Here is a 25,179-nt window from a genome sequence, read left to right on the forward strand (position 1 = left end):
CAAGATAGGTTTCATTTAATTATGTTCCAATGATTAATATTTTTGTAATTAATACAAGTGAAATGGTTATTTATAATTCTTTACTTAAATTTCATTAATTCTTAAATAACATTATATAGAAACGAGCATTGTAAAAAAATACTCCTGTTCAGTATGATATGTAATATATGAGAATAAATATGTAAATTTTTGATAAAATTTAATTATTAATGGATCGTTACAATACATACACTTTCAGTATAAATTATAATTATGACTGAGAATTGTTGTTTGTACTTAAAAACGGGTAGGAGATACAAGAATTATTTATATGAAAATTAGAATTTCTGATATACTGAAGGTGTATAAAAATTATTTATATTAACTATCAATTTGGAAGGTTTTCCAAGTATACATGTCCAATATAAAAGTCAGATGTAGTTCTATGAGGTTGTGGAAATCGTTTTGTTGACATTAGCAAGTGTTCCAAACCTGCTTTTATTACTAAAAAACTTACTTCACAATACGATTTATATACGGAGTCAGAAATGCTTCTATTTCTTTCATATTTATATAACACTTTAACAACTGACACTCTTTGTAAAGTTACAGTGTTTTGTAACTTTGTTTTAGGCTCAGTCATTAAATTTAAATGCCAGTCCATTGGTTTTAAGATGAGAGAGTGAGTTTCTTCCCCTAGAAAACATTGTAGAACTATTTCTTCACCAAATATGCCAGTCATTGTAGTTGTAATGGCTACTAAGAAATCATTAAAGGGATCTGTTGCGTGTTTTATTTCCAAGTTATTTGATAAGTTGTAGTCCACAGAACAACTCCACAATTTAATTGAACTACCCGTGTGAATTTTCCCCAAATATTGTAAACATCTATTACAAACTACAGTACCATTGTCTTTTTTTAAATTACAGTTAAATAAATTTGTATGGATGATGAAGAAATGTGAACCGTAGAAAATATCAGATTCTAATGGTACTAAATTGTGCGCGGTACTAGTATGATTGTGTTTACAACAAAACCATTCGCTCGAATCATAATTTTCATCTGGTATCGGTAATACTCTCTTAATATACATATCTTCAGAGAGAATATTTTTGCAACAAGTACACATTACATTATACACATCTGTATTGGACAACTTAATGCTTTTCACAAAAGCTTTTAATGAATTAAAGTCAAATGTTAAATTGGTAATTACTTGTGTTTTAAAAGATCCAAGAATAGAATCAGATTTTGTTTGTACTCGAAAACAAATCCAATTGTTCGTAACATTTAATGTCGATAGTGAATTTGGTATTATTTTTATGAATTGTATTAAAAATGTTACTGTATTATTTTCTGTGATTATTCGTATGCTTTCTTCCGAAAGTTTCATTTCAATTTTTCTGGTGTTTACTTTTTTACTTAAACAAATAAAAGCATTGCATATTTGAAGTCTAGGTCTTAGTTCCAATGTTATAGATTCTATCATGTTGAAGAAGCATTAATTAACTGAAAAAGAAAAACAAAGTTATGTATATAAAAAAAAAATAATGCATTCTTTGTATTATCTTTAATTCAGTTCCTTGCGTATAAATTTACATGAACACAGTTCCTTTTCTTTTAGTATTATAGGAAGATAAGTGAGTGCAAGAACCAAGTTTTATTAAATCAAAATATATAGACTCAAAGCTTAGACTGCAAACCAATTCGTGTTCCAGAATTTATGCAAAATTACACTTAAAAGAAAATTTGATATTTTTACCTTCAAAATATGCCATAACAGTAATAAATTTTTTTAATACAGTTCCTTAATTTATACAAAACATAATTTTAGGCATGTTCCAGTAATATACCTAAAAAGATTAGATTTTCATAAATCAATATTAGTATAAAAATTAGATCAAATTATAAAATTAATAGAAATTTTTGGACAAACAATTACAAGTATCGAATTTTACAAGTATAATTTACCACAGCAAAATATTATATATATATATATATATATATATATATATACATATAGATATTATCCATTACAATTCTAATCTAACACATATACAACACATTTCATGTAACACTGATGATCGTCCAATAGAATTTGTATTATACTTCCTATAGATCGACTGTGCTTATTTAGTGTCATAAATAACCTAACACGATTAATAAACGTAGGTAAACATGATCGTTTCCTCAAGATTGCTGTCCTATAAAATGTGGAGAAAATTAATTTTTGTGAAAGCATTAGGTACGTATTATTATTTCCATTTAAAGCAGAAATTGGCATTGTTATTATCATATTGTATTATAATTTTTAGGCAAAGAATCTAAAGCTTTTTCGACAGTCGCACAAACGAAACAGCAAACAGTAGACAAAAATGAATCTCAACAGCTGGCCAACGAAAAATCGTCTGATTCCATGTCTTTTGCAAATTATAGATTTCTGTACCCTGAATTTTTACCAGATCCTAATCCGTTGTATCGTAATAGCATGAGAGAGAAATTAGAACGCATGGATATGTTGGCAAGGAGATCGGTATTAAATATTCCAGAGTTTTATGTTGGCTCTATATTAGCGGTAACATATTCTGAACCACATGCGATCGGAAAAGTAAACAGATTTGTTGGTATATGCATATTAAGAGAGGGTACTGGATTAAGAGCCGCATTTATTTTAAGAAACGCTATTAATGGAGAAGGTATAGAAGTACGCTACGACTTATATGATCCAGCTATTCAGAAAGTAGACTGTTTAAGGTAATTGAAAAGATAATTTCAAATGAGTAGCATATGCGATGTGTATAAATTTTCCTTATTCACAGGTTAGAAAAAAGATTAGACGATCAGTTACTTTATCTCAGAGATGCACCAATAGAATATAGCACATTTCCTTTCGATATGAAACCAGAACCAATATCTGGAACTGTTCCAGTGAATAAACTTCAAGTTCCTCTTAATCCTCAACCATGGTTGGAAAAATGGGAACGTAAAAATATGAAAGGTATTAGAGATATAATTGTTAATGAAAAACGGCAAAAGAAGGCAGCTGCTGCTGCTAAACCATGGGAGAAATATGATTTGATGAAGATTTATAGGTAAAATTGAATAAATATAATAAAATTCGATTTATTATTTTGAAGCAAATGTATTCGAATGCATGTATCTTTTTTGTTTTAATAGGGAAACCATTCCAGAGGAAGAACAAATGGAAATATTTTCAGATGTATACACAGACCTTCGTCATTTGGAAGTACAGAAAAGTGTATTAAAGCGCAAACGTATCTTAGAGAAACCAAAGAGGACTGTATAAAATTTTTTATGATATCTTTAATAAAAATTTGTTTTCCAATTATGTGTTATACGTACACTATAAAGTGGTGTAATGTACATACTTTTTTTTATGAAACTTCTCTAACTAATCGTAAAAATATATGTATACATATATAACTACATAATTTGTAAGTATACATACTATCTACCTTTGTTTCAGTAGTATTTCCATTTGGACATGCTTCGTACTGAAAATCTTAACAAGTTTCATTAATAAGAGTTCTTTTGTTTTATTAGGAAGTGAAAAATATACAATAGAAATTATAAAATTCCAATGATTACACATCATTCTTTGAACATTCTTATCTGATGTATAAGGAAACAATTTTTTTTTTGTTATATTATACTTTCCGGATCTTTAACTGGGGAAAGACAAATATGCGAACGTGAAATTAGCTAGTTAATAATGCCACATTAATTTCTTTAACCATTTTAATACGATATAACATTTTTATGAGATGTTCCTTAGCCAATGGAGATGTTGAATACCATACTGGACTATCCGGTACACAACTTCTTTCAGGTAATAAATAGAATACATCATTCCGAGTTTTAACACTTTCAGGGCTAAAATACAATTAGAAAGCAATTTGATCAATACAAAAAGATATAAAAAGTATTATTCTGCATTAAGGAATAAACATATACCATTTGGATAAGTAAAATTCGTATAATTTAACTGGACATCTTAACGGGTTTTCTTCATTTTCTTGTTGTTCGTATACCTTCTTTTTACGTGAATTGCCTTCTAGAAGAAGGTTACAAACTTATAATTTTGTTATGCACGTATATTTTTTATCTTACAAATTGTCTTATATACCAACCCAATGCTGATTGCGGTGGATAGAAACGAAGAAGAACGTTTCTAGAACCTGGAGCTTTTCCTGCTGCTGCAGTAGGTTGTGTAGCAGGGTTTCGTTTCCAGTGTTTCATAATATGTGAAAATGATAGCTGCATATGTTCTTCTACTGTCTACATGATGTTAAATTTGAATCATTTTTATTATAAATACCAATGTTCACTGTTTTTTTTTTTTTTTTTTTTTTTTTTTTGTAATAAACCGAAATAACTTATACGTACTACAAGATTAAAGTGTTTAGTGTTAAAAAACATTAGGGTACTTAAAAGCACATGAGGGGAATGAGCACCTAATTGTTTACATTCCCATAAATGTTCTTCTTCGACCCTTGTAACAATGTATTCTATGAAAAATTAATAATTCACCGATAATATAATTCCTTTATATCAGACGTTATATTCAGACGTTCAAGTTAATACTTACGTGCGTCATTATAAAGAACAGAGAACTTCTTTGCGACTTCATTTAAACAATCTGTAAATCTTTCATAATACGAATCCGTGAAAATATTATCTATTCTATTATTTTCAAATAAATACTGTTGAATCCCTGCAACAGTAAATTTACTAAATATATAGAATCCGCTCTGTTTGATGAATGAAAAATACGATCGATGTATATTTACCTAAACAAAGGTAATATATTGTGTCAGGAGCATATTCTGCTCCATTTGGTTTTCTAACTTCTTTAACAAAGAGACATAATGAATAATTCAATTCATCGGCCGTGAGTTGTAAGAGATCTGTTTTGAATAATTTCATTTTTCTCATTGGTGTACTTTGTTTTTCTAATTCAACATTTTTCGCGACAACCTGTTTGTAAAGAATTTTGTTTAAAAGAAAAAAATTAGGATTGAAAGCACAGTACACACATATATGTATTTCCAGTACCCATTGTCTCCATGCGTTTACTCCAAAGGTATATTTGAGGGCCATATTAGCATCTGGTTTTTCTATGGGTTCTATTATTCTCGATTGGGGCGGAGGTTGAGGTTCCGGGGGTGGCATTAAAGGCATATCGTTTGCGCTGGATACTCGTCTTCCTCGCTTACTCGGAGTAGACCGTGATTTGTAAGGAACCACTCGTTTTCTCCCGCGAGAAGAAACGACCAGCCGCTCCGATTGAACTGAATGGTTAGATAAATGTTTATCCGATCGTTACTTATTTTTTTCATCTAAATCTTTAGTTCTTCTATGTACTGCATATTTCTCCTATTACCATCATTCTCCATAGTAGTATCGGACTGTGTTGACGATTGTGTTGCAGTGATCGTATTCGGTGTTAAAGCAGCTTCTAAATCAACAGCTGGCTCGTCTAATTCTCCAGTTGCCATTTTCAAAGCCATTTGTAACATATCGTCACCGAACGTGTTACTGGAATCAACACCTTCTGGACTAAAACTTCCACCGTGCGCGTGTTCGCGATCACCGGCATCCTCATCTCTGTAAAAGAAAATGAAAAGAACCAGAAGGAAAACAGAAATAATAATTTGATAAATTATCTAGCAATTCGATTGAATCAAGTACCTATCGTCTGCAGAATCCGAATCAGTCTCGTTACTTTTTTTCTCGGTTGCAACCATTTCTGCCATCATAAGGAGTTCAGCTTCAAACGGATCTGCCGGTATTTTCTCTTGTATTCTTTTAATCTCTTTAAATATCCCCTTAGCGCTATTCCTTGTTGTAGGTATAAAAATAGGTACTGGAATTGGTAGCGGGAAAGGTAATGGAACTGGAAAAGGCATTGAATACATATGCATTGGAAATGGAACATAAATTGGAACCGGTATCGGTACAACCGCTTGCTGAACTCCGTCCGTTTGCGTAGCTTTCGTACAAGGATGGGGGCGTACTGATACTCCTTTCGTGTGCACCACAGGCTTACACTGCGTTGTTTTATTGTGAATTTGGACCGGGCTTGGCGGTCTCGTTATAATATGTTGCTTATATATTACTTGCGGCGCCTGATTTTGGCTGATAACAACTGGAGGCACTACCATGTTATTTACATTGTTCTGCTGCGTCGTTGGACTAGACTGACCGTTTCCGATCGTAGCTAAACTTGTCACAGAAGAAATTACAGGCATGTTCTTTTTATTTTGTATATCGTTTGCCTTCTGATTATTTGTATTCGCGTTTCTTGGTGGTAGCAATCTTTTTGGCATACCAGTGGGTACCGGATCATCACCCGTCGGTATCGTGATTGGAGATTTAGTATATTGAGCTTGAAAGTTCATTACACAATCGTACGAACAAAAATTTCGTATCGTTGCATCTGACATAGTTAAATGATATTGCGCTTGGGAGAATTCTTTGCAAAAGTCACAATTTATTCGTTTTGCCGAAACTGCGTTGATAGAAACCTAAAAAAGAAAGTAAATAAAATTAATATCGGGCCTGTTATTGTTTGATCGAGAAATTTTACGCAACCATTTCGTACCTGATATAATGTTAAGCAATTTAAGCTACACATCATCATTACTTGACCTGTTTTTAATTCCTTTTTGATCATATCAAAATTATATTTTTTTACTTTGCACCAATTACAAGGAACAATTTTCCTATTGGTAATAATAAATACGTTTAAGCAAGTTTTAGAACAAAAGGTATGAGCTTCGTTCTCATAAAAGACAACGGAACTTTTTTTGTTAGATAATTCAAAAAACTTTTTGCAAGTAGAACACTGGTCGGGGTCGACTTTTTTTACAAATCTGAATGCTGCGAAACATGGTATACTGCAAATAGCTACTGGATCAGATCTGTCTATTTGAACTTCGCAGTGAACAATTTTCTCCTGTTACAAAGAATATAGTATTAATGTAACTTGAAAAATTTCTTAAGATACAGGGAAACAATTTCTTACTTCTTGACAAACGCTGCAACACTTTTTTTCCATAGTTAGAGGTTCAGTGGAGCTCATTTTTGAATACTTTTCCATGCACTCTTGAGTACAAAAGTCCTTAAACTGTCCTTTATCGCCAACCGGCGCAAGAAAACCTTCTGCGCTAGAACTTATATCTTTTTGACAGTAACTACACACTTTTAGTCCTTTCTTGAATTCTTCCAAACATGTGGAGCAACAAAACTGTCTAACATCGTAGCCAAATCGTACACAGTATTTCCCTAAACTTACTGCTTGGACTGAGCCGTTACAGTTTCTGCAATAACTTCCATATTTTGTTTGAAATTTTCCTAAACATTCCTCATTACAGAACTCCATTGTCTCCCAGGAAAGATTACGTTCATCGTTAGGTTCTACGATTAGCAGACAGTTTGCGCAACGTTTTTCCCTTTTAGAATTGACCCCGTCGCTAGGTATATCCATTGCCCTATTGTTAGCAATTTTGAATAATGCTTTACAAGTTTTTGAACATACATTGTAAGTTTCGAAACCAATTTTTACTTTAATTTTACAGGCTCTCTCTTCCTTGCATTGTTTACAAATTTCTTTAGTCGTAATTTCTTCAATTTCAGAATTTTTTGACTCTTCATCGATGTTAATAACATCCGTTGCGGTAGTTGTATCTTTGTTAATTAAATCTTTCTCTGTTCCGATGCTTTGAGTATCGGGTATACTACTTTTGTGTACACCAGTCGATTCATTTTGATCTTGTTGCAAGTTTTTATTTGTATCATTATCTAATTCATTAGTTTCGCATGTTTCTTTAACTTCACTCTGTTCACTATCGTCTTTGTGTAATGATTCTTTATTACTGGAATTTGACTGTTCCGTTTGTTCAGGAATTATTACCTTCATGCTATCTGGAATGATGCACAATTCATCGTCTTGTCCTGGTAAAACATTAGATTGTTCTTCGGTATCCATTGGCGTTACTTCGTTGGTAGCTTTTTTTGTTTGATCATCGCATTTTTCAGTGGAACTTGCAGCTTCCCTATTCATTTTTTCATTCTGTTCAATTTCACATAAATTTTCATTACCATTCTTAACAGTATCTTCCGCTGCGTTTGAAATATCTTTATTTTCTTCACTATCATCTTTCTTCTCTGTATTAAAGCTGCTTTCACTGTTATTTACAATATCTTGTAAATTATCAGCTTGATTACATAACTTAGAAAAACCTATGTTTGTCTCGTTGAGATCATCAGTCTCTATTGATTCAACATTTTCAGTAGTAAGATTATCTCCACCAAAAGGATCTTCCGCGTCCATAGACTGACTTTCCATTTGTGAATCTCCATGTTTTTCTTGAGAAAATTGTACAAATTCTGTATTTTCTGGCTCTATAATACTTTTTTCCACCATATCTCTATCACAATCTTCCTGTGTCCCCTTTGGATCAGTCTTTTTGTTACCTAAATTATTTTTTTCGCTAATCAAAGATAATTTGTTCGTTTGGGAGCCTTCTAGCGTGTTATCGTCAATTTTCTTCTCTGTGAAATTTAAATGACACCCGCTATCTGCGTCGGCAGTTTCTAAGCAATCTGGTTCCTCTGACGCAACATCTAAACGTTTCTCAGATTCTACTGTACTTGCGTTATCCGGTAATTTGTCCGCGCAATCTTTTTCTGTAGTATTCACCGTCGTTGGTATTATTCCTGAACTGTCTTCCTGTGTAACATTTTTTGTAGTACTTTCACACGTAACCGAAGACTGTACATCAGTGTGTTCTGTAACTAGATGTAATGTTATTACACTTACATTACTTTCTGGTAAAGTTAATCTGTCAGCTTGTAGTAAGGTACCTTCTTCAGATACATTTTCTTGACACAAATTAGTATTCGACGCATTGACAATTTCTGAATTTTTAACAGATAATTCGTCTTCCGTTTCACTTTGCATGCTAACTTTTTCATTACTTTGACTTACATCAACAATTTTTTCATCCTGTTTGGAAACCAACGATATTTGCATTTCATTTGCATTAATATTATTTTCTTCGCTTCCTTCCATCGTACCGTCAGTTTTAACTTTATCCTCTGTACATAAATCCTCGTGAGTCTGACTAGTCGATAACTCTGTATCGGTATTAGGATCCATACTCATTCGTACGATCAAATATCTGAGAAGAAAGAGGATAGCAATTTTACACGAGATTATTTGAAACAAATATAAATAATTAAATACGACTGAGAAGATACCATGTAACGAGTAAGAAGGTGATTAAACATTTTTAAGAAACAATTGACGCTATATTTCTTTTTACAAACATGATAAGTTGTACAAAGATTGAGGTTATTGTAAAAAGTAGCTTCATTTCGCCATATTGTATTTTATACTCGCGAATTAATCGGGTCTAACAGTAAAAAAGATAAAAACATAAATAAAAATAAGCAAGGAGGGTCACATTTATATATCGCAACAATGAACGATAACATACTTCTTCAAAACAAACAAATAACGATTACGATTTATTGCTGGAAACTGAAATATTGTATATGTTAGAAGACTTTATAACAGTCGAGATTATAACATTCTGTTGAAAGAAAAAAAAAAAGAAAAAAAAAAGAAAAGAAAAAAAAACCTACAAGACGCAAGGGTTTCGGACTTTTAGATATTAGGTAACAACAGGTATCACCTTTTTATTTGAATGCTAAATAGCACCTCGTCTCAGAAATGTTAGTTAAAAATATAAATCCGTATTCATTGTCGGAAAGACACAAGAACAGCCGTGGCGGTAATCCGCATACACTGCCGATATATGTAATCATAATTTTATTTGGACGAAACTAAATAAAGCCGCGTTCTCATTGTTACGCCCCCACCCTGCGAGGGACGATCATGCTGGTTAAAGAGTATAAAAGAGTAATAAAAATGCTCGTTTGGAGAGGATATATCGAAAGAGGATTTCGATCGAAAGACGAATTAGTCGTAAGTTGTAAAGTCGGTCGGTCTCGCATGTGAACGGTTAAAGGTCCCTGCTGACTTGTGTGTAACGGTCAAATGTGAATTTGCCTATTGTTAGTTGAACGATGACGTACGTGTGTGCGTGTTCTTACGCGTAAAGTTGATGAGTTACGGTACACGTAAAACATTTGTCGATAGTGAATAAGAACGAGGGATACGCATATACGGATTTGAAAATTTTTGGTAAGGAAGAGCATCGAGAGGAACGCGGAAAGGGGTGAGAAACGAGAGAGGGAGGGAGGGAGGAGGAAAGAAAGTCCAGTGGTGTGAAAAGTGTCTCTGTAGAATTTTTTCGAGGAACCTGTGAAAGAAAAGAAACTTGTTAAATAAAATCGCTGCTGTAGTATGAGATATTGTGCAACCGAAGGTGCACGCACGTTCCGTTAAATTCCTCTTCTATTTTAAATTGCCATTGTCGAAAAGCTCGTACGCGACCCTCCGAGGACGCGTTCTCGATTATTGTTAAGTGGAAGTTTTAGAAAATGGCCGACAGTTGGACAGAGAGCGTTGTTTGCCGGTAAGAAATTCTCTCGCTACTATATCACTCACGCGTCTCGGTGATTACACAAAACTGATTAAATGATCGAACCTATTTAGTTCTCTACGACAATATTCTTATAGCATGTCAACACGTTATACAGCGTAAATATCGATATCTTTTTAGGTTTCTTGTATTTGTTGTTTTTGTTTCTTCTCTCTCTCTCTCTCTATCTCTCTCTCTCTCTCTCTCTCTCTCTCCCCCCATCCATCCATTTGTCTCTGTCTCTATCTCTTTCTCTTTCTCTCTTTTTCTCCTTTTTTAAATGTAAAATGTACGTAATTCTACGTATACTCGTTAATTTCATGTATTCATTAATTAACATAGCAAAGTCGTTGTTTGTCGAAAATGATGATGCGTTACGAAAACTTCGTGCACGGTAATTTCATTTTGTGTAAATAAATTTGCATCGGTATTATGTAAAACTTGAATGACAGTATATACCATACGAGTAAATAAGCTTGAAACGCACACGTTGCTGACGAATAGAAAATTTACAGTATACTATTAAATTTGTGTTTTTCTTTATTCTAGTTACTTTAAAAATGCTATGTGCCGTGAAGGAACTAATTGCAGATATCGTCATAGTCTAGGAGTTAGAAATGATGGAAATAATGAAGCAATAACACCTTCTGTCCCATCTGTGAACAATGTTTGTCACTTTTTTAAACACGGTATCTGTAAATTTGGAAACCAGTGCCACTTTCGTCATATTTCTGAAACTGTAGATACTAATTCGATGAATGCAAATTTGGTAGAAAATTCATCGCCCGGACAACAAGCTTCAGATACATCAACGTCGACAACAACAATAAAGTATGTGTATGTTGTCGTCGTCAGGTGACATAGTTGAGCATAGTACATTTAAATATGGTATATAAAAATATGTAATGATTATATACATACATATATACGCAGATACGTATAATAATTGGAATAACAAAAAGTAAATTAAAGGCACATTTTGATGTATTTCTACTAGAGGAAATGCTCGCATTGCCGAGGAATGGGTAAAGGCACCGGAATTTGTACCTTCGAATGTAGCCGGATCGTCTTCTGCGAATGAAGCTTCATCGATCTCGGGAACACAAGCCACAAGTTCTTCTTTGCCAATATCTTATGCTCAAGCTGTGAATCCATCTGGTCAAGCATCGAGTCCATCTTTAGAACTATTATGTCCGTACGCGGAAGCAACTGGAATTTGTAAGAAACGTAATTGTACATATCTACATGGAGATATCTGTGAACTGTGTAATTGTGCTGCCCTTCATCCGCATAACGAGGAACTTCGAAAGAAACACATAAATGTGACTATATTCATCGTGTTGTTCGAGTACCATTTACTTATTTTTATACATATTGTTATTAACTGTTATCGTTATTCTTTCAGGCATGCGTAAAACAACACGAAGTAGACATGGAGCTTTCATTTGCTATTCAGCGTAGCAGAGAAAAGTCTTGCGGTGTTTGTTTTGAAGTTATAATGGAAAAGGCATCCAGAGAACAACAGAAATTTGGCATTTTACCCAATTGCAATCATTGCTTTTGTCTAAGTTGTATCAGGAAATGGAGACAAGCTAAACAGTTTGACAATAAGATTATAAGAGCCTGTCCGGAATGCCGTATTACCTCTGACTTTGTGTGCCCAAGCATGTACTGGGTAGACACAAAGGAAGAGAAAGAAAAATTAATATTGGATTACAAATGTGCGTTAAGGTAGGATAAGTCGTGCGTAGAGTGTAAAGTTATAGCGTAAACGTCGTGTTACCTATTGTATGCTTATTTATTGCAGCACTATAGATTGTAAGTATTTCAATAAAGGGCGCGGAAAATGTCCTTTCGGCAATAAGTGTTTTTATCTACATGCACTTCCTGATGGCACTAAAACTGATGTTGGTCCGCCTGTTCGTCAACGACGTAATGCGGACGCGGATGTCGATATCTTACGTGTAAGTTTAAATGTTTGTTTTCCTTTTCCCATTTGTACCATCAATTAAATGTAATTGTCGTGTTGTTATTTAACTACTAATTAAATCGCATTCTTATGAAATGTATACAAAAAATTTCAAACTTTTTTACAGCAACTTATTTTGTGGGACTTTCTCGAAGAGAGAGACAGCCGTTGGATATATGATGTAGATCTTGAAGATATTGTTTCCTTTTTTTCAGATTCAGAAGAATCTGAATGGTCTGAATTTGAACTTCAGATTGAGTAGTTCTATTAATTCGGTAATCTTTGCTGCTGTTGCTGTTGTCTGTATCAACTATCTCATCCACCTCTTGCGCGTGGTTTCAGTGGCTGAATAGACAAGTAGTTTACGAATTGTTTGAATGGCTGATTCAAAGATGTCTCTCGACTACGTTAATTAAACATTTTTGTGCTTTGCTTGGTGATATTTACATGAGAAATATGTAAATCGCATCAGGTTAATAATAATAATAACAAAATAATAAATATAACGAGGAGGTTGCAGTCTTATATGTACAATGGCAAATTTTCAAAAGTTATATAATCACTTGGTAATCATTTTTGTTTGTACACCTTGACCAATATTGTTACATTAAATACTCAAATCGCAACAAGTACCATTAACTCTATCGTATCAGTGGTCCAAATTAATTCGATTAATAGGATATACATCAATAAACTTGCAATAATCTTTTGCCAGTATGGAAAAATAGACAATTTTGTTTCTGTTATCCGATTTGGATTTAAATAAATTTTTTTTCTCAATAAAACAAATATATAAATATCTCGGAGTTAATCTGCACATTTGTTGAAGAAGTCTGTCAACGATCAAGTCAACGATTATCCTCATTTAAGCACTATCCAATGTTTTAAAGAAGATTATTTTTGTTACTATTATATTATTATTGCTATCATTACTCTTTGGCTTTAAACTTAAACTGTTCAATTGGAGCTAGATTCAATGAAACGAAAATATAAACTTGTTACTTTTTTTTCTTTTCTCTTTTTTCTTTTTTAATCTAACGTAGCTTTGTAGTATTTTACGATTAATGTTCAGTTTGATTGGGTACTTATTTTGTGAGCAAGAAAATAGCTAGTTCAACTTTTCTCATACTTATTTCCTGTAGAATGCGGAGAGAACAAAGGATTTTTAGAATACAAAATTTTGATTTACAAATTATAAAGAGATAATAAAATATATAAATAATGTTGTTTATAATAACCAGTAATATCTATTTGATTATTGATTATTAGTATCGATGATACAACATTAACAAGTTTCGTCCTACCTCCTGTTATGGCTCTGCGAACATTTAACAAATTTTCTTAAATTATTGAACTGTATAGCGTTAGTTTTTAATTAATAGTTTTAAAATAACCGTGATAAACTGCGCAAATCGAGTGTATTATGTAATAAGTGTATGTCTGTGTGATAGTATGAGTATTTAGTTGAATGTGTGTACTGCTAAATATAATAAAACCATTTTTGGCGAGTATACACAAACGGATTCCAGATTTAGAAAGAAATGACAAATATAAATTATTTTATAAACGACAAGCGAATTTAGATCTGTTTGGAATCTTTAGTATTTCATCATTATATTTTATTGTTTAGCTGTAGTATGTAATATACTTGGAAACTTTTTTTAGAACGAACATTATCAAATCGATAAATTATAATTTTTACTGACGAGAGTGAAGGCAATTAGAGCTTTATAGGTAGAATTAAAAGCCAAAGAATATGGTGTATCGATTTTTTTTTTTTTTTCTTTTTGATAGAGCTACTTTATAAAAATGATTTTTTTCATGTATTCAAGCTGTTTATTGTTCCGAATGAATGTTAGATTATTAAATTGTTTGGAAATATTTCGCGCGTACAAATTCCATTTATCACATTCGTAGTTATATAAGGTATACATTTGTTTCTTTTTTACTAAAGTTGTCGGTCCTCAGTGTTGCCTTTAAAGAACAAGGTTCTTTAATCATATTGTTCGTAAATACAGACTAGTACCATCCGAAGCTATCTCTCCCTCGGACAATCTTCCTATGATAAAATATGCAAATGTTGTTTATATTTTCTATAAAATTTTTATATTGTTAATTTTATGATAAATTGTTGTAATTAAACGTTCATTGTTACTGTTGGCGCGGCTTGTAATATTCGAACATTTTATGTATTTTTTATTACGTGCCAATTATTTATCTTATACTTTCCGTTTTAGCTTTTATCTTATTACATTACCTTTAACTCGAGGAAACGTAAAAATAATTGTAGCCGTGTAACTTACATATACATTGTACATTTATCTCTTTCAAGTATTTCATCGTTGACTTGTGATTTGTCGAAAAGTTGTTTATACGTATGCATTAACAGTAACAATAACGGATAGTATAGTATTGTTTGTCAACACTGGGTATTTAATCATTTGCAAATTGTGATTTTGTTACTTTTCTTCTGTTTTTGAAAATGTATGTTTTTTCTCTTATGATACTGTGTAAAATAAAAAAGAAGTAAGAACGTATGCAATGTGCCAATGGATTCGAGTGCAAAAGCAATGTTAATTTATTTTTGTGAAGTGCGGCTGTAGCAAAACGGAAAAGAATACTTTGTTCGTGTAACAATTTATGCATATGTATGTTTGTAATTGCACTATACAAGTACGACATTTAGAGTTTTTATATAATTTGCGTGACAGTATGGGACAAAATTCTAAGATCAAATTAATTGATCGATGCATAATCTGCATTTTAAGTATAATATAATTGACATTGACTTTTTACTATGTTTCGACGAATTTATTAGATAAGGCTTTAGTTATTACATAACGTAAAATTTATAAATTGTCTTATTATTATATAGTATTGTTTTGAATGTACACTTTCAAAAATATTAGGACACTTACATAATTGTAATAAATGCTTGGAAAAATCGATATCATTCATGAATTTCACTAAATCTTATATATATTCCGTTTTACTCCCTACTACGGAACAATCAATTATTTATTTTTAACGTACGTATGACGTGACACTTTAAATAGTACGTTTAATGGATAATAGATAGATATTAACTGAAGTGTAAATTATTTTTCTCTACTGTGAGCTCGTGTAGGTAACTTAGAACATTAATTAGAAAATGTACTAGGCCTAACAATTTAGAATTGAAAATAGCACAATTATAAATAGAATGTACCACAAATGTATCATGAAACTAGATAAAGTTTCATTTTATTTATGTTTCCTACAAATAAATACAAGGCATCGAATAATATCGGTTGAACGTTTGGCTTTTAAAGCCTTCCTTATTGTTTTACATTGTGCTCATTGAAAGATTACCTTTTAGGAATATATAATAAATTGAAAAATAGGCGTCTTAAACAATTATTCCTTATAATTAATACTTAATTTATATATCTCATTTTTCTCAGTCCTTGCCAAGCGTTTAGCAGTCCTACTTTGTATTTTTATAGTTTTTATTCTACCCTCTAGAAAATAATTCTCAATTATACTTTGAAAGAGAGAGAGAGAGGGAGAATATTTTATAAAATTAATTATAAAAACGGAAAAATGAATTCCTATATATTACGTTATAGATCAAAGTGGTCAGTCAACAAATGAACATTACCATTTCCCAACATATTCTATCATTTTTTTTTTTTTTTTTTTTTGTGATACGTAGACAACTATTTTTAAATATAACTCTCGTCATAATTATCAATTGTACAGGTGACCTAAGTATACGGTATTTAAAAAAGGTTCAAGTTTGTTCTTAAATTATTCAATGATAACTAGAAAAATTTTGTTGTATATAAATATTTTTAAATCTAAATACAATATTTCGTTTTAATTTTGATTACGATCTGAATTTAATCAAGGCACTTCTCAGGTCTCCATATCAATTTTAACACAGTCGATTCACATAGAGTAAGCTAAACGTAGATAAAATTCCAAATATTTACGATGCTTCACCCGTGATATTTACAATTATAAAATTTCTCACAACGTAACTAATACGTTCAAGCGGAAATTGTCGACAATATATAATATCACATCAACATCAGTTGCAATTGAATTTGAAATATGCATTTAGACAGGTTTTAGACAGGTCCAGCCTATCGTCTCTGTTCCACGTGTCGTGCTTTTAGATTACCCTTTAATTTATGTACAGTCGAAAATTACCTCAACGACGCGAGGTACGGCTGACATGTCATTCGTTGAACAGGCTGATAAATTCTTTTTTGAACTGAACTAGCAATTGATCCATTATGCATGATATTCGAAGAGTCACCAGATTCACCAATCGTACAGTTTGTTCCCCCAGCATAGTGTGTCCCTCGAGAATCCTCTTGAGTCTCGTTCGAAACATTCTGCCCGCTTATTTCGTTTCTTTTACGAAACTTGGTGGAATATTTATAGAAATCAGACATTTCAAAAGGCTTTGTTACTTCTCTATACGGTTGATACTTCCCAGCTTGTACGATCGTGCAATTCTGAGAGGATCCTAACAGAATCGTTTCGTCGTTTGCCGCCTCTTGGGACGTCTTTGACTCAGCTGGGATTTCAAGCACCTTCTTTCGCGTCGGTTCGTAACGAGCTGTTAACGATTGTAAATGTTGATCAGTTTCGGCCGCGATTCTATCGATTTTACGATGATTTACAGGGTAAATGTAATTATTACTCTTGCCGTCTTCGCTGTTATAGCCAATGGATGATTTAGAGCAGCCGGGTAAAGTAGACTGATAATGAATACTTTTGTGCGACGACACTAAATTGATGTCCGATCCTGGAGTTACGCCTGAATCTAACGAGGTTTCGTACCATTCCTTTTCTCTCCCCTTTCGGGCAACGCTGTCCATTGTGTCTTTGCCATCGTGTAGCTCGTGTAAATTATTCGAATGCCACTTTTCCACGCTACCTAAAGATTGCGTTCGAAGTAACATTTTATTGTTAGAGGACGGCTGCTCGGATAAAGGGAGCAAATGAACAGAAGCATTTTGATGACCGGGAACGTACGGAGAATTTTTACTACATCCTACGGATACTGTACGATACCGTGGTTGTACATCAACGCCGATGCTGCTTGTATGTTGCACGGTATTGCGTTTCCTTCGATCAAGACTCCCAAATCTATCCGAGACTGGTTGATCGTCCGTGCACCAAACAATTTCGTCTTCGTATCGCATCCAATAGCCCGATGGGAGTTGCGATTCGCTCGGCGAGTCTGTGTAGCGTAAATTTTTATTTGCCCCGGTGTCGCGGTCTCGTCTCAATAAAGATTGCGTTTGAGAATTATTTTTATTGTACGCTGGAAATTCGGGCGTGTGCGTATAATGTAACGTACGGAAGTCCCTTTCGTAATATTCCTGTCCCGATCTTCGCTGCGCGTCGTTATCCAAGTATTTGTAATCCGAGTATTGCTGGTAGTTATGGGTTTGCTCTTGTTGTTGCTGAAACTGCCGATACCGTAATTGTCGTTCATCTTCGGTGTACGTATTTAGCAGAGGCCGATGCGTACGATCGTTATCTTGGTACGCTATATGATTCTGGGTACGCGAGCTACCGCTGCCATGAGAATACGTTCGCGTGCGATATTGCTCGGGTAATATGTAAACATTTTGATTATCGTTGTGATCGTGTTCCATTATTTTAATACTCTGCTGCCGCTGATCGGTGATCGGGACCGAGCAATAAGCACCGATATGATTGTGATTAAAGGTGTTTGCTGCTAACGATTGATCATCGTAACCGTGATTGGGATAGGCGTTACACTTGTCATCCGATCCTAACGGACTCAAGCTTATACCACCCTCTTGAAGCAATCCTCTGGTAATTTTTGGAGTTGCATCGTTTACTATAGAAAACAATACATTTTCAAACAAAATCAACCAACGTCTCTGACTCCATTGTACAGATTCAGAGTAAAGGATTACTATACCTGAGCCATCTAACGGTGGTCGAGGTTTCTTTGTTCTATGCTTTATATTCGCGTGTAAATGTTGTTGAGCGTTACAAACGACAGGATGCTGACCCTGCGTCGAATGATGCGTTTTATTACGGCTTTGTCTTAAGAAATTTAAACGCGCCTCCAATTCCTGAAGCCTGTGCTGGCTTTGCTGATAGATAAGCCTATGCTTACGGCGTACACCTTTGCTAACCGTGGGATCGTTCACAATGGCTAAAGCAGATTCCACAAGATTGATTTGAACTTGTCGATCTACTTCTAGCGTAGATTCCTCCTACAAAGGGCACACGACAATAAACCATTTAAATAATAAACCATTTACGAAGGTGTATTCCGATACGTTTAATGTAGTAAATAAAAGCTTTTTAGAAATCTTTCAAAGACATACGACTTCGTTCGTTTTCAATTTGTTGATCAAATTCTGCGGATACGTAAATGCCGTGCCAACTCTTTTACGGAATACCGGTGGACTTTCGCCGGGTTCTAGTGGAATTTCCGGTGGTAACACGCCTGTTAACTCGGCTTCCTCTACGCATAAATTTTTCAGTTCGTTGTTCTTCTGAGCTAATTTCTCTTGCAATGCCTCTCGTCGTTGGCGAAGCCATTGCAATCGCGTGGACAGTGAATCTTCTACCAAAGATCCAGGGGTGCTTTCGTTCCCTGCCATCACTTTGGATAAAAATCAATTGCAATTTGTCGATACCGTTCATTCCTCATTCTTGAATCTAATAAAATTACTTGTTTAACAATTATATATCTCGTTTGCTTACCCATATTATTAGCGAAATATTACGATTTCGTACACTATAAATATATTAACTGGAGCGTTTATATAATCGAGCTGTATTTCAGACGATTAAAAATCGATGCTGATACCTTCATTAAATCACAAGCTATAGAACCAATAACATTCCTCTCCAGAAACCTATTTTTGATCATTCTTAAACTGTTTAACGCGTTCTAACCTCTACAAAAAAATATGATAACAGTAACTGGTATTAATCAGACTTACATATTTCTATCATTACATCGCAACAGTTAAAGTTGCAACTTGTCTCATCTGTTATCTTTACTTGTTAATCTATCGAGTAAAGATATTCACATATTTCGGTTGAACAGAAAAATATGTATTTTTAACAAGAAAAACGAAAAAATGCGATCAAAGAAATCGACGCTTATTATCTACGTACAGTTGCCATTTTATATCTCACAAATATACATATATGCGTGTATGCATGTGTGAATGCGTACAGAATGATCCAGTTACTAACACTATCTCCTGTTAAAATTTATTGTAACACGTTTCGACAAGTTTAGGGGTTCGAACAAAAGTTTAATCATCGTCAATTAATCGTTCAATTATTTGAAAATCGGTCCCAATCTCTTAACGGGAGAAACTTTATTAATTAGTTGTATAAAATTGTTACTCTCGTCGGAGAGGAAGATGCATATGAAAGCAATAAGAAAGAGCGAGACAGACGATACCGGCTCTACTGTAGAACCCGTGGCGCCATCTCTGTGAAAAGTGGTCAAACTGTTCGCGCAGCGTTACCGGCAGCGAAGCGAACTACTCGCCCACTACTAGCGCCATCTCTCGGAGAAACGGCGAAACTGGTCGGGAATTAGTTTCGCTGCTTTCCACAGAGATGGCGCCACTAGTTGGCCGAGTTCACTTCGCTGTCGATAACGCTGCGCGAACAGTTTGACCACTTTTCACAGAGATGGCGCCACGTACAGCGAAAACAATCGGCACCGGAAATCTTGTAGATTTAACAGTAAATCAACAACATTGTGGAAAGTAATGAATACGTTGAATTGGCTGATTCAAAGGAGCGTTATTTAATTTCAAAGTACACGTTCGTCGAATCCGCATCTACTTTTGTCCCGATAATTTAGGCACCGATTAACATGGTCAATAGCTTCAAACCCGAATGCTCCTTTCCATCATGGTACCTTCAATTCTATAAAGATTCCTTGAGAGCCACTATTATTAACATTCCCGACGATGTACTCGACTATCTGGAGCACGATGCATTTGTTTTACCCGTCGAAGCAACTAGTACCACATTACAAAATGCGGAATGGATGGATGGATCTCCAGTGGTAAACGAAGAGGTAAGTATCGAGTAACGTATATAAAAATTATTTAAAAATGATCTTCTTTCAGCAATCATCCGAGTTTCAACCAACATTTCCACGATTCAGTGAGAAAATTCAAAACGCCATAGACGAATACGGTGCAATTTTTGTAAAAACTAATTGGAGTTCACCTTCGGTGCGTGTAAACGTTTTGGTTTGCGTTAGAAAACAATGAACCTTTAACCGAATCTACTACATCTGCTCGCAGGACGCGACCTGGGTGGCACCGACCAAAACGCTCAAGTGTAAAACATTGGAAGAAGTATATTTATTGTTAAAGTGTTCGGACAGAATTGCCAAAGACTTGAGTAATGTTAAAAATTACAAGGATTGCGAAACGCCTATGAAATCTTGCCTGATATTAAAGCAATGGAGGGATATTAATCCTTGTACAGAATTTCGATGCTTCGTAATAGAGAAGGAACTCATAGGTGATCGATTTTTCTTTCGTTTCGTGTGAATAGAAAATATTAATCGCAAATAATTAGTATATCTTTACTTTCGTCAGCAATTAGCCAACGAGATATATCCCAATATCATAGTTACAATGAAACAGAAAAGTATAACATTCAAACGGACATTAAAAGCCTGTTCATGGAACGTATTAGAGATAGGTTTCCACTGAATAATTGTAAGGTTTCCACTTGAATAATTGGAAAGCATTCTTATTAAATTGAAAAGTGTACGCTTTTAACTGATACGGTGTTATTTGTTAATTCAGTTTCGTTTGACGTGATACGATACAGGAAGGACAAAGTGAAAATAGTAGACTTTGGTCCCTTGGACGAATCTACTACCAAAGGGACGCTTTTTACGTACAAGGAATTACTAAATAACATAGAGAACGCTCCTGAATTCAGGTTTATCGGTGAGGAAGTTGGTATTCAACCGAAAGCTCCAAATCAGTTTTGCGTTCCACGAGAAATTAATGAATTTTTTCAGTCCAACGAAACTCCTATACTATTAGACATTATCCAGCAGGTATGTAAACCTTGTCCTAGCCTTCTCGTATCTATTAGCGATTCACTTACTTATTTGTTTCTTACTAAGGAGGTGGAAAACCAAGAGAGAGAATATGGAAGCATCGATTCGAATGATTTGGAACACGATTGATACGTGTTTGGTGAATAACTGTACACGCCGACGGGATTTTTAAATACAGAACTTTCACTTTTATTCTGCCAGACCCTCTTCTATCATTACATTACATAAAACGATTAAAGGCTATCCTACCGCTTAAAAGAATTATCGTAATATTGCAATATTTTTCGAGCCATCGGCCTTACCGAGCGACGTCCCTTATATAGAAAATATGTCTTGTTTATGTACAATATGTAATCCTTAACGCTTCGATTTGAAAAAGGATTCTCAATATATGTACCTCCGGACAAGTTAATACGCTGTACAGTCATATCCACGGAGTATTTCTTCACCTTTTCCTCGTTATTACTCGATGAAAATCAACGCGATCGAATACATTGGTTGATTCTTATTTAATATCTCCGACTTTACATCTCCTGATATACTTCAACATGAAAAATACTTGATGATAGCTTTTAGCAACTGTAAATGTAATTAACCATTTTTTTCCCCTTTTCCTCTCACCAATCATCTTATTCGCGATCTTCGTTAAAGTTATTACATATATTTAATTGTTGGTAATTTGACAATTTCTCTTTCGCCTTACAGTTTTCCTTCTCCAACTATTAAAGACGGTATATACAGAATTTAGATTTAAGAGAACGCTGGATTCCCAATGTCGATAATCTAACGAAACAAATTTTCACGGGTGTCGTTAAAAAAAAAAAAAAAAGCTTAATTCCAATATGCGTGTATATGGCCGGGTTGAAATTTAAATTTTTTGTTTAATATCGAAAATAATTTCAACTAAATCGAATGTAATCGCAAAATCGCGTAATTATTATTTTTCTCGGGTAAAAACCTGAACAATTCCGATCATTCAATTTATACTACATCGCTGGCTTTTTCCTTTTTTTCTTTTATATCAGTGTAGTATATTACAATAAAACGATCTTAAAAATCTAAATTTGATAGTTTCGATCGGGAACATGCGTTTATCAGAATGTGTGAAAAATATCGAGGCCTTTATATCATTCATCGAAGTCACAAAGGAGTAATACGTATATATCGCACGGAGAGAACTACGAAATTTGCAGGTTTATGCATGAATTTTTCTCACTTAACGCTCGTCAAATATTTACATATAAATGCCGGTGCGCGTATATTCACATGTAAACATCGATTCTACGTTAAATATAATAATGATGCATTAATTCGAGAGTCACGGTCTGCAACGATCAAACATTTTCCGGCTGGTCATGTATCTCGAAAATATGGATTATTACTTAACGTTTTATATAATTACAGTACATATGTATAATGGTAATGTCTAGAAAAGAAATGTTCCCTTCATCCGTGTGTTTTTTTTTTCCTCTCCCCCGTCTTTTTCATTATTTTTCCTTCCTTTTTGCTACGTTCCTTCAAATGTATATATACACAGAGAAGCAGATATTTCGCGTATCTTTTCCTTTTTTCTCTTTTTCTTTTTTTCGTTTCGGACATGACTGTACCGGTGGTATATTTATAACATCTTTCTTTTATTTCTCTCCGCTCTTCGATAACTCTCCATCCTCGGATCCCGCCTGGCTTTCCATCCACTCGCGTCAGTTTCTTTCATCATTTCGCAGTGTTACACAGTGAATTTACTCGATTTCCTCAACTGATTTGTGCTAAACGACAGTACGTATGTGTCTCTTAATCAATGTACGTTTTGCAGTGCACGGCCGTTTCGTTCACACGTGTCTCTCTCCCTTTCACTCACTAGAATCATCTCCTCTTTTCATTTACTTCTCCTTATATATTTTTCCTAATTCTCTTTTCTTTTCTCTACATTATTTTCTCACATTGCTCGTTTACAGATATCAAAGTGACGCGGCGTTATCGTCCTCTCGACTACTGGTAGTAAGGAGTGTTTCGAGTGAGAAAAAGCAGTAATCTTAACAAACGTACGATACAAAAAACTCTTAAGTTAATCGCTTAACGGCCAGTGTAAAGCAGTTTTGTTTCTTTTCACATTTATTATAGTTTCTTCTTGCTTTTGTCTTTTTTCCTGTCTCTCTCTCTCTCTCTCTCTCCCTCCCTCTTTCTCCCCCTTCGTTCTTTTTGTTTGTTTGCTTGTGTTTTTTTCTTTTTTCTTCTTTTCTTAAGTACCTGAAAAAGCTCTCGGCTCTGGAAAAATTTGCTTACTCTTAAGTGCTTTTTTTTTTTATACGTTTTCCTTCTCTTAATTAAGTCCATTTATGACTTCTGGTATTTTTTTTTCTTTTTTTTTTCTTTACGAAGACTACAGTTACCCCTCTATCATAAATGCGATTGGTACGACTAAAGGTGGCGAAAAAGGCCAGACTATCACTGACAATCGTATTCTCTTCCTCGTTTCTCCTCTTTCATTCGCACACTCGTACGCTCATACATGCATCTCTCTCTCTCTCTCTCTTTTTCTACACCTCGCTCGTCTTCTTCTAATTTATAAGCTACATGTAACGTTTTTCTCCATCCTGTCAAAAAATACATATTATTATTTTGGTGCGACGCTTTTTCAAAATGTACACCTACACGGAAAGATGCATCTGTTCAACGTTCTCTCAACGAGCACCTTTGCTCAATTTACTTCTCCGTTCGTCAGCGTCGGTTCCTCTCTTCGGTCGAAATTCATCCCAACAATCTCTTTTGCATCTCAATACTGTACAGGAAGATAGGAGGTTACTCTTTCTTTCTGTTTTGTGTCTATTCGCGCCGCTGGAGACTCGTCGGACTGCGGTGGAAAGTTTTCCGAATCGTTCGTCGATGGAACGATCCTCCGAGGGGGCTCGATATATAGTTTCCAAATGTACATTATTTACAAGAGAAGTAGTCGGTCGTTGGCCAATTAGAATGGCAAGGGGATAAGCAACAGGGGGAAGTGAGCGAAGCGTGTAAACTGTCGAGGGGATTACTTACTTACTTACAGATTCATCTTAAGAGTTCTGGTTGCGTTCTGTAGTTGCTCTTCCGGACAAACGATTAAGTAAATAGCCCGAGATTGCCCACCAACTCGTCCTTTCGTACAGTTCGAGTCACAGCGGGCGATTTCTTTGACAGTTAGCTTACTTAGTAGAAATTGCTTAAAAATCTGATGAGAATTTATCAAAAATGATCGACATGTGCACGAGGTAGAGTTTTACTGATCGTTGATAGAATGGAAAAAATGAAACGGATAACTGTCTCTTACGCTAATACGTTCAGGACGAAGCAACTAATACAATTTACGTCCGATTACAAACAAGAAAGACGATCAAATTTAATACGCTCGTCTCGTGCTCTCGATTCCTCACGTTCCCTTTCGAGCCCTTCCTTTTCTCTCTTGCTCTTCTAAACGGAGTTACTTTGGTTCATATCACGAAAGGAGCATTACTATTCACAGGAACATTACTTTTCAACATCCTTAACTCTCTCAGTTTCCGCGGCAGAGATAATGGGCC

The 25,179-nt window shown here is 34.3% G+C and overlaps 6 protein-coding genes across 13 annotated transcripts; 3 read left to right on the forward strand and 3 right to left on the reverse strand.

Moving 5' to 3' along the window:
• Positions 1-173: 173 nt before the first annotated feature.
• LOC143428767 (uncharacterized) lies at positions 174-1,833 on the reverse strand. The gene is made up of 2 exons (XM_076903887.1): positions 1,763-1,833; positions 174-1,511 (listed from the first exon to the last, which is right to left on the reverse strand). Exon 2 carries the CDS (start codon positions 1,466-1,468, stop codon positions 368-370), a length of 1,101 nt encoding a protein of 366 aa, XP_076760002.1. The 5' UTR covers positions 1,469-1,511; positions 1,763-1,833; the 3' UTR covers positions 174-367.
• A 255-nt stretch (positions 1,834-2,088) lies between these two features.
• Mrpl19 (mitochondrial ribosomal protein L19) lies at positions 2,089-3,326 on the forward strand. The gene is made up of 4 exons (XM_076905114.1): positions 2,089-2,224; positions 2,295-2,733; positions 2,799-3,071; positions 3,157-3,326. The coding sequence occupies exons 1-4, from the start codon at positions 2,158-2,160 to the stop codon at positions 3,284-3,286; spliced, it is 909 nt and encodes a 302-aa protein (XP_076761229.1). The 5' UTR covers positions 2,089-2,157; the 3' UTR covers positions 3,287-3,326.
• Positions 3,327-3,511: 185 nt separating this feature from the next.
• On the reverse strand, positions 3,512-9,876 carry Woc (zinc finger protein without children). Of its 5 annotated transcripts, none has more exons than XM_076905117.1 (12): positions 9,702-9,876; positions 8,869-9,185; positions 7,028-8,793; positions 6,605-6,958; positions 5,692-6,527; positions 5,384-5,607; positions 4,791-5,291; positions 4,589-4,714; positions 4,387-4,508; positions 4,131-4,278; positions 3,955-4,054; positions 3,512-3,873 (listed from the first exon to the last, which is right to left on the reverse strand). In XM_076905117.1, the coding sequence occupies exons 2-12, from the start codon at positions 9,167-9,169 to the stop codon at positions 3,699-3,701; spliced, it is 4,653 nt and encodes a 1,550-aa protein (XP_076761232.1). In that variant the 5' UTR covers positions 9,170-9,185; positions 9,702-9,876; the 3' UTR covers positions 3,512-3,698. The 5 variants fall into 5 exon arrangements, with proteins under 5 accessions (XP_076761232.1, XP_076761231.1, XP_076761234.1 ...); XM_076905116.1 differs by having other exon boundaries at positions 7,028-8,799; XM_076905119.1 differs by having other exon boundaries at positions 3,955-4,051; positions 4,791-4,977; positions 5,056-5,291; positions 7,028-9,185.
• Positions 9,877-10,325: 449 nt separating this feature from the next.
• Positions 10,326-13,311, forward strand: LOC143428799 (putative E3 ubiquitin-protein ligase makorin-1). 3 transcript variants are annotated; one of them, XM_076903935.1, is made up of 7 exons: positions 10,326-10,547; positions 11,103-11,242; positions 11,327-11,384; positions 11,551-11,875; positions 11,959-12,284; positions 12,361-12,517; positions 12,738-13,311. In XM_076903935.1, the coding sequence occupies exons 1-7, from the start codon at positions 10,513-10,515 to the stop codon at positions 12,873-12,875; spliced, it is 1,179 nt and encodes a 392-aa protein (XP_076760050.1). In that variant the 5' UTR covers positions 10,326-10,512; the 3' UTR covers positions 12,876-13,311. The 3 variants fall into 3 exon arrangements, with proteins under 3 accessions (XP_076760050.1, XP_076760049.1, XP_076760048.1); XM_076903934.1 differs by having other exon boundaries at positions 10,327-10,547; positions 11,103-11,384; positions 12,650-13,311; XM_076903933.1 differs by having other exon boundaries at positions 10,327-10,547; positions 11,103-11,384.
• A 3,037-nt stretch (positions 13,312-16,348) lies between these two features.
• On the reverse strand, positions 16,349-19,409 carry Sstn (stepping stone). 2 transcript variants are annotated; one of them, XM_076904216.1, is made up of 5 exons: positions 19,270-19,409; positions 18,888-19,168; positions 18,473-18,773; positions 17,879-18,388; positions 16,349-17,758 (listed from the first exon to the last, which is right to left on the reverse strand). In XM_076904216.1, the coding sequence occupies exons 1-5, from the start codon at positions 19,271-19,273 to the stop codon at positions 16,713-16,715; spliced, it is 2,142 nt and encodes a 713-aa protein (XP_076760331.1). In that variant the 5' UTR covers positions 19,274-19,409; the 3' UTR covers positions 16,349-16,712. The 2 variants fall into 2 exon arrangements, with proteins under 2 accessions (XP_076760331.1, XP_076760329.1); XM_076904214.1 differs by having other exon boundaries at positions 16,349-18,388.
• A 922-nt stretch (positions 19,410-20,331) lies between these two features.
• On the forward strand, positions 20,332-21,758 carry LOC143429200 (translation initiation factor eIF2 assembly protein). Its single transcript, XM_076904693.1, has 6 exons — positions 20,332-20,614; positions 20,667-20,774; positions 20,847-21,069; positions 21,147-21,269; positions 21,360-21,619; positions 21,689-21,758. The coding sequence occupies exons 1-6, from the start codon at positions 20,408-20,410 to the stop codon at positions 21,749-21,751; spliced, it is 984 nt and encodes a 327-aa protein (XP_076760808.1). The 5' UTR covers positions 20,332-20,407; the 3' UTR covers positions 21,752-21,758.
• Positions 21,759-25,179: the final 3,421 nt, after the last annotated feature.

This window comes from Xylocopa sonorina, chromosome 11, assembly GCF_050948175.1.
Source record: "Xylocopa sonorina isolate GNS202 chromosome 11, iyXylSono1_principal, whole genome shotgun sequence".
Classification (NCBI taxonomy): Eukaryota; Metazoa; Arthropoda; class Insecta; order Hymenoptera; family Apidae; genus Xylocopa; species Xylocopa sonorina.

Bases quoted from the DNA above. Each gene is read 5' to 3' on its own strand.
- LOC143428767 (XM_076903887.1), bottom strand. From the start codon at position 1,468: ATGATAGAATCTATAACATTGGAACTAAGACCTAGACTTCAAATATGC.
- LOC143429200 (XM_076904693.1), top strand. From the start codon at position 20,408: ATGGTCAATAGCTTCAAACCCGAATGCTCCTTTCCATCATGGTACCTT. The intron at 20,615-20,666 runs GTAAGTATCGAG...ATCTTCTTTCAG, and splicing joins CTCCAGTGGTAAACGAAGAG to CAATCATCCGAGTTTCAACC. The intron at 21,620-21,688 runs GTATGTAAACCT...TTTCTTACTAAG, and splicing joins TATTAGACATTATCCAGCAG to GAGGTGGAAAACCAAGAGAG.
- Mrpl19 (XM_076905114.1), top strand. From the start codon at position 2,158: ATGATCGTTTCCTCAAGATTGCTGTCCTATAAAATGTGGAGAAAATTA. The intron at 2,734-2,798 runs GTAATTGAAAAG...CCTTATTCACAG, and splicing joins CAGAAAGTAGACTGTTTAAG to GTTAGAAAAAAGATTAGACG. The intron at 3,072-3,156 runs GTAAAATTGAAT...TTGTTTTAATAG, and splicing joins GATTTGATGAAGATTTATAG to GGAAACCATTCCAGAGGAAG.
- Sstn (XM_076904214.1), bottom strand. The intron at 18,774-18,887 runs GTATGTCTTTGA...TGCCCTTTGTAG, and splicing joins AATTGAAAACGAACGAAGTC to GAGGAATCTACGCTAGAAGT. The intron at 18,389-18,472 runs GTATAGTAATCC...TGTTTTCTATAG, and splicing joins ACCACCGTTAGATGGCTCAG to TAAACGATGCAACTCCAAAA.
- LOC143428799 (XM_076903933.1), top strand. From the start codon at position 10,513: ATGGCCGACAGTTGGACAGAGAGCGTTGTTTGCCG. The intron at 10,548-11,102 runs GTAAGAAATTCT...TCTTTATTCTAG, and splicing joins ACAGAGAGCGTTGTTTGCCG to TTACTTTAAAAATGCTATGT. The intron at 12,518-12,737 runs GTAAGTTTAAAT...CCTTTTTTTCAG, and splicing joins CGGATGTCGATATCTTACGT to ATTCAGAAGAATCTGAATGG.
- Woc (XM_076905115.1), bottom strand. From the start codon at position 9,169: ATGAGTATGGATCCTAATACCGATACAGAGTTATCGACTAGTCAGACT. The intron at 5,292-5,383 runs GTAATAGGAGAA...CTAACCATTCAG, and splicing joins TACTACTATGGAGAATGATG to TTCAATCGGAGCGGCTGGTC. The intron at 4,509-4,588 runs GTAAGTATTAAC...AATTTTTCATAG, and splicing joins TGTTCTTTATAATGACGCAC to AATACATTGTTACAAGGGTC.